The sequence below is a fragment of the Cajanus cajan genome, chromosome 3 (genome assembly GCF_000230855.2).
Source record: "Cajanus cajan strain Asha chromosome 3, NIPB_CcT2T_4, whole genome shotgun sequence".
NCBI lineage: Eukaryota > Viridiplantae > Streptophyta > Magnoliopsida > Fabales > Fabaceae > Cajanus > Cajanus cajan.
Window position 1 is genome coordinate 66031964 of NC_138519.1, and position 7291 is coordinate 66039254.

The window sequence follows — 7291 nt, forward strand, 5'->3', positions numbered from 1 at the left end:
GTGATGCCTGAAGGATTAGCGAGGATTATGCCTGCACCACTACCTTGGGCGTTAGATGATCCATCCACATGAAGGATCCAAGGTTGGTCTTCGAAAGATCCTGGAGGAGTGAGCTCGTTGACGAAATCTACCAAATGTTGTGATTTAATAGGGCCCCTTGGCTCGAAGGATATGTCAAATTCAGATAACTCAACCGACCACGCCATCATTCGGCCGGCAATTTCTGGCTTCCGAAGGACCTTTGCGATCGGACAGTCGGTTCGGACGACAACCTTATGGCTTTGGAAGTACTGTCTCAACCGTCGGGCGGCGTAGACGAGTCCTAGGGCAACCTTCTCGAGCAATTGATAACGTCGCTCGGCGTCCTGCAACGTCCGACTAATAAAATAGATGAGCTGTGGACCTTGGTTTTCTTGCATCATAACGGCACTGATGGAGCTGTCCGAAACCGACAAATAGATAATCATATCTGCATCGACGACCGGTTTACATAATACTGGGGGCATGCCGAGCCGGTTTTTAAACTGCTAAAAAGCTTCTTCACACTCTTGGGCCCATTTGAATCGTTGCGTTTTCTTCAGCAAGAGTAGGATCGGCCCGGCAATCTCGGCTAAACAGGGAAGGAAGCGAGACAACGAAGTGAGCCGTCCGGCTAACTTTTGAACCTCTTTCAACGTTGTCGGGCTTTTCATGTCCAAGATAGCTTGGCATTTATCCGGATTCGCCTCAATACCTCGGTTGGATAGCATGAATCCCAAGAACTTGCCGCCCGAAACTCCAAACACACATTTCTCGGGGTTGAGTCTCATCTGATGTTGCCGAAGCGCCTGGAACACTTCGGCCAAGTTATGCGTATGTGCCGATACATCACTTGATTTTACCACCATATCATCAACATAAACTTCCATGCTTCGGCCGATCTGGTTGTGGAAGATTTTATTCATCAAACGTTGATATGTGGCCCCGACATTTTTTAATCCGAACGGCATCACCCGGTAACAGTAATTGGCTGTTTCGGTGATGAATGCAGTTTTTTCTTCGTCTTGGGGGTGCATCCGGATCTGGTTGTATCCCGAGTAAGCATCCAGAAAAGACAAAAATTTGTGGCCGGATGCCCCATCGACGAGCCGATCGATGTTCGGGAGTGGGTAGGCGTCTTTTGGGCAGGCTTTATTTAAATTGGTATAATCGGTGCACATACGCCATTTCCCATTTGACTTTCTAACCATGACCACGTTAGCCAGCCAAGTCGTGTAGTGCACCTCTCGGATAAACTGAGCGTCTAGCAACTTGGTCACCTCTGCTTCGATGGCGGTTTTTCTTTCTTCCCCCGTTTTCCGGCGCCGTTGAGCAATCGGCCTAGCCTCTTTGCTAACAGAGAGTTTGTGGCACAGGAAATTGGGGTCAATGCCAGGCATATCAGATGGGTGCCAAGCGAACAAGTCTCTATTCTCGAGGACCACACGCTGAATGGCTAGGCGCTCCCCTTCGGTTAAATAGGTTCCCAAGTAAGTAACTTGGGATTTTGTCGTTCCTACTTGGAAGGGTTGTTTATCTTCAATGGGCTCTACCCTTTCCTCCTGATCGATTCGTGGATCGAGGTCGATGGCCGACTGCTGCGAAACCGAGTGCACCCTTCTCGGTTCGGTTGGCTCCTCCATTCTCGGCAACCTTAAACTACTAAAATAACATTCGCGCGCCATTTTCTTGTCAGCGTGTATGGTGACGATTCGTCCGGACTCAGCCGGGAACTTCATGGCCAGATAAGGAGTGGAGACAATGGCTCCGAGCCGATTCAAGGACGGTCGTCCTAGCAGAATATTATAAGATGTGTTGGCATGCACCACTACGTACTTGACTGGGATATCGCGGTGATCAGCTTCATCAAATCCGAACCGTGTGGACAGCTTGATATACCCCTTCGTCTTCACTCGCTCACCAGAGAACCCCACCAGTGGCTCGTTGTAGGGGACCAATTCGGATTCTGGAATACCCAACTGTTTGAACGTGTTCCAGTACAAGATATCTGCCGAGCTTCCCTGGTCTACCAACGTTTTACGCACAATGCAGTTATGGATTTCTACACTGATTACCATTGGGTCGTCTTGGTCCGGATCAATGCCTTTGAAATCGGCTTCGGTAAAGGTGATAGTAGGTAATTGCCGACGGACTGTTTCAACGGCGTGAACATGCCGAACGGCCCGTAGATGCCTCCGTTGCGATGAGGAAGATGAGCCACCGCCAGCAAATCCTCCTGCTATGGTATTGATGACTCGCCGAGGCTGTGACGAGGGTTCGACATCTCGTCTTTCTCTGGACCGGCTCCGTTCTCTATACTGACGTGGTTCCATTCTCCTTTGCTCAGGGTCATGCCGTCTTGACCGGTCTGCGTGCCGAGTTGTGTGCGGTCGGTCGATGAAACCCTGTAGCTGGCCTTGTTTGATTAGGTCTTCGATCTTGTCTTTTAAAGCCGCGCATTCTTCTGTCGAATGCCCCCGATTGCGGTGGTAGCGGCAAGATTTTGTTGTGTCGGCCCTGGGGGGGGTAGAAGCTCGTTTTGGAACGGCCAACACGTCTGAGGCCAGCGCTTGCTCTAGTATGGCTGCTCTGTTAGTGTTAAGTGGTGTGTACTGGGAATGCCTTGGGCCACGAGGGGGTCTCTCCCGAGGTACCAATTCTTTCGGGCGACCTCGGAAATTATTCTCGACTGGCCTTTCAGGCTTTGCCGCTACTTCTGCTCTAGCTTGGTTGCGGAACTCAGCTAGCTCCTCCATTTGCATATACTTATCGGCTCGTCGCCGAAGGTCATCCATGTCGGATGGTGGCTTCTTGCAAATACTGTTGGCGAAGGGACCTGGCTTCAAGGCGGTAGTCAGATGATGCAGGGCGACGGCCGGGTTTAGGTCTCGGATTTCCAGTGCCGCCTTGTTGAATCGGCTCATGAATGTCCGAAGGGATTCCTTTTTCTCCTGACGAATGCTTACCAGAGCCAACGAGGTCAGTTGGTGAGGCCTACTGGTAGCAAACTGAATTGTGAATTGGGAGGCCAATGTACTAAACGAATCAATTGAGTTGGTCGGAAGCCGAGTGAACCAACTCAGAGCTCGTCCTTTTAGCGATGTTGGGAAAATTCGACATAAGGCGGCATCATCGGTTGTGCTTAAAGTGACTTGAGTCAAGAACACATCTACGTGTTCATCGGGATCAGTGGTCCCATCGTACTTGTCGAGAGGCAACGACTTCCAATGATCAAGAAGCGCGGTGTGCATGATATTTGATGTAAAGGGATGCCGATGTGCTCCAGCCGGCATCGGCAGTATCGGCTTACTAGCTGAAGCATGAGCGGCTGGGGTGGCAATAGAGGTGTGGTTGGCAGGGGTGTGGTGTCCGTGTGAATGAAACGACCCCTGAGTATGGGTCGTCTCGGATGGTTTCCAGGTGGGATCTCGGTATTGGTTTTTCAGGGCAGCATTTTCTTCTCTCAACGCAGCCATTTCGGCGGCATCTCTCTCTCGCTGCTGTTTCATGGCAATCATTTCCTCTTTCATTTGCCGTACCACATCGGTCAAGTTTGTCTCCTCTACCGTTTCGGCCCCGGACTGATGCTCCTCCTCGGACTGGTGTTCAGCGTTAGTCTTCCTTGTCTTCACCATGACGTCGAAACAGTGCTGGATACGTCTTTCTCGAGAGCTATCGGTTCGGCCCCACGGTGGGCGCCAAAATGTACCTGCCTGAGGGTACACTCGTAATCTTCAGGGGAATATGAGGACCGAACGAGAGCTCTAGGTGGATTCTTCGGAGGGGGAGGTACCTGCAAAAGATACTCCGATGCTTAAGTCAGTGTGGGCACGATTTTCTAGGGTAATGAATGAACAGTCATACCTTGTTACGTGTGACCTATTTATAGCATCTGACATGGGCCTGAGCGTGATGGGCCCTCTCAGATATTTACCAAATTAGGTAATACGGTACTAATTGGTCGTTTAGGCTTTAATCATGTACTTACCTTTCTTGATTGTGATTACTTGTTATGACTTGCTTAACCCTTCGGCAAGAGGCCGAGCCGGCTAATCAATACTAGTCGGAACGGCAAATGACCGAACCGTCTAGTCCGTATACGGCAGCCTGTATACTTCCAGTATGTTCTATGTCGGAACGGTACCTGACCGAGCCGACTCGATGAATGATGATGGTCCATATTTGCATTAACCAGACTGATGTCGGTTCTCGGCCTCATGCCGAGCCGACGTTGATGGTGATGCTTGTTCGTGGCTATGCATGGGTGTCTGACGAAATGGCACGTGTTGGCCCACGTGACCGATACGATCTCTCCGGTACAAGAATAGTTATTCTTATACGCTATAGTCTTTAATATAGAATAGTCATTGTTTCGATAAAAAAAATTTTATCAATATCATAATTATCAAAAGAATTAAAAATATATTTTAAAATAATAAATTTAATATATAATATTTTATAATTAAATAATAGTAATATGTAAGAACTTTACACGGCGAATATTAACTCTTTTTTTACATTTTTCTTTTACATTATTATTCATCTTAATTATTTTACATCGGTGATCATAAGATTGCTAAATTCAATTTGTTGAGGAAAAAAAAAAACTATTTCTCTATATGCATAATACATCCTCGTGTCCTAAAAATTAACATGGATCTAGGCTACTTTGGATTGTTAAGTTTTGGCACAATTTGAGTTTAATCTTGGATCCTGTATATTCGACCGTTGCAACACTTTTGAGGTCAAATCAAAGATGGTAATCCATGAAAGGTTCATATTATAATCCAATTCCTAGTAATGCTGTTGTTGAAATTAATGCAGCTTAAAGTTGACAGCAACATTTTAGAGCTAAGTGCATCACTATTTAACAGTATCATCACCAGAAGTGAGGCGTATGCGTGTGGAAATCATATCTTGCAAAGAGGGGTAAGTCATTCCTTTTCTTGGTGGAAACAACCTTTTGTTTAATTTTTTGTATCAATTTTTAATTTCACATAATGAAACCTTCTGCAGGTTGCCACATGATCATTGTACCCCCAAAACATTATAATAAAATAGGTTTTTAGTAGCAATAAAAATAGTATTTTCACATTAGTCATTGTATATAGTGTTACTAAAATATATTTAGGAACAATTTTTCTGTATGCTGATAAAGATTCTTATAATGGTCGAGAAAAGTGTATAGGTTTAATGTATAGGTTTTTGTGGTATTCTTACTGTCATGTAATATTTTTTGCTATTATCACTAAAAATTTAAGAAATGATTCATAATACTATATTTAATTACCTTATTTCTAATCAATGTGAGACTTGTAAGATGAATACAAATACTCTTTAATTATTTTATCTTTAGTCAATGTAAAACTTGTAAGATGAGAATTGTCCTCTACTTATATATTATTTAACTTTTTTTTTATTTTTTTAATTATTTTATCTCCTAATTAATTATGTTGTTTATAATCGATGTGGGATTTAGTTTTTTTCGAATACACCCCTCAAATTTAATACTATTGAGTTTGGTAATGATGAATAATCTGATACTAACTTATAATAGTAAGTTATATGTCTAACTCGACCTTACAAAATAACTTGTAAGATGAAAGTTATTATTATTTATATATATTTAATTATCTTATTTTTAGTCGATATAAGACTAAATTTTCTTTAATAAATAATTATTGTTAATAATAAATTTTGGTGTAACGTAAATATATTTTTAGTGGTTATTATATATTAGTTATTAATATTTTTATTAAATAATAAAATAAAAATAACTAATTTATTATTATTAAATAATTATTAATAATAATAAATTTTGTTGTAACTAGAGAATTTTCCGATTATTTGACCTTAGGATTCAAAAAGTTCGGGTATTAATTTTCAGTTTCCAACTAATATTTTTTTATGAAAGCATTTAATTAAAATCAAGTTCGACGTTATTATGTTACACGTTGGCACCATAGAATATAAATAAGATAATGAGTGGGCTGAGTTGTTAGTTAGTCACTAACACATTCACAAGTGTATTTGATTGTATTATAAAGAATTGACGCGTATGACGAATATGATAATTGTAATATTGAACAAATAGGCTTTAAAATGGCTTGTTAATTTGCGTAGGACTTATCCCTTCGCATGTCCTATTATCTAACCCTCCCCCACAATCATAGGGCTAATCGAGTTAGGCATCATTTTGGACTATTGTAGATTTAAAATGAGACATCATCTTTGGACTATTGTTTCTTTGCTTTTGAGTCATCAACTTCACAATACACTTATAATTATTGCGTTTCACTACTCTTACTCGTATATATGCGACTTATTTATACTCTCTTCGGTACATCGGTAGTTATCACATACATACATATGTCTTTATATCGATAAGATATTATTTATTTTAAGTTTAGTCTTCACGATTTTATTTTTAAATATTACTTAAAAGGTTTCTCTACCAATAAAATTTTATTCTATTGTTTGAATGATATGAAACTTTATTATATTATTTGAATGATGTAAGACTTTGTTTGTTTCTCAACACTTTAGAAATAAGAAAAAGGGACTGGAAATAGGAAAAAGGAACCAGGACAGAAATAGGCTAGTACATTTGATAAATTTGATATTTCATATGTGAGAAATTTATATATGTAGATTTCATATTTGTAAAATTTCTTTGAAAGAATAAGACAACATAGCGTCGAAATTTAAGAAAGAAGGTGTGAGACATTATTATCTTATGACTCTTCTTCTCTCATTTAGATAAAGTTTATCAATGAAAACATATACACAAAAATAAATATTTGTAATTTGTATTCAAATAGTGTTTTATAGTATTCGATACTTGTTTCTTATATTCAAAGGCTTGAGATTTGTATTTGATTGTAATTGTATTTCATTTAAATGCCTAACTTTGTATTTGAATAAAGATTTGACTATATTCAATTGTAAAGACTAATTTATTATGTAGATTTCACATTTCTAAAATTTCTTTACAAGAATAAGATGACATAACGTCAAAATTTAAGAGAGAAAGTATGAGAAATTATTATCTCTTGACTTGTCTTCTCTCATTCGAATAAAGTTTATAATAAAAAAAAACATGCACGAAAGTATATATTTGTAATTTGTATTCAAATAGTATTTTATAGTATTCCATATTTGTTTCTTATATTCAAAGGCCTAATATTTGTATTTGATTATAATTGTATTTCATTCAAATGCCTAACTTTGTATTTGAATAAAGATTTGATTATATTCAATTATAAAGACTAAT

At 40.1% G+C, this 7291-nt stretch overlaps 1 protein-coding gene across 1 annotated transcript; it reads right to left on the reverse strand.

The window, feature by feature from the left end:
- Positions 1–527: 527 nt before the first annotated feature.
- Positions 528–3653, reverse strand: LOC145956414 (uncharacterized). The gene has a single exon (XM_083072009.1). It carries the CDS (start codon positions 3651–3653, stop codon positions 528–530), a length of 3126 nt encoding a protein of 1041 aa, XP_082928135.1.
- Between the last annotated feature and the right edge of the window lie 3638 nt (positions 3654–7291).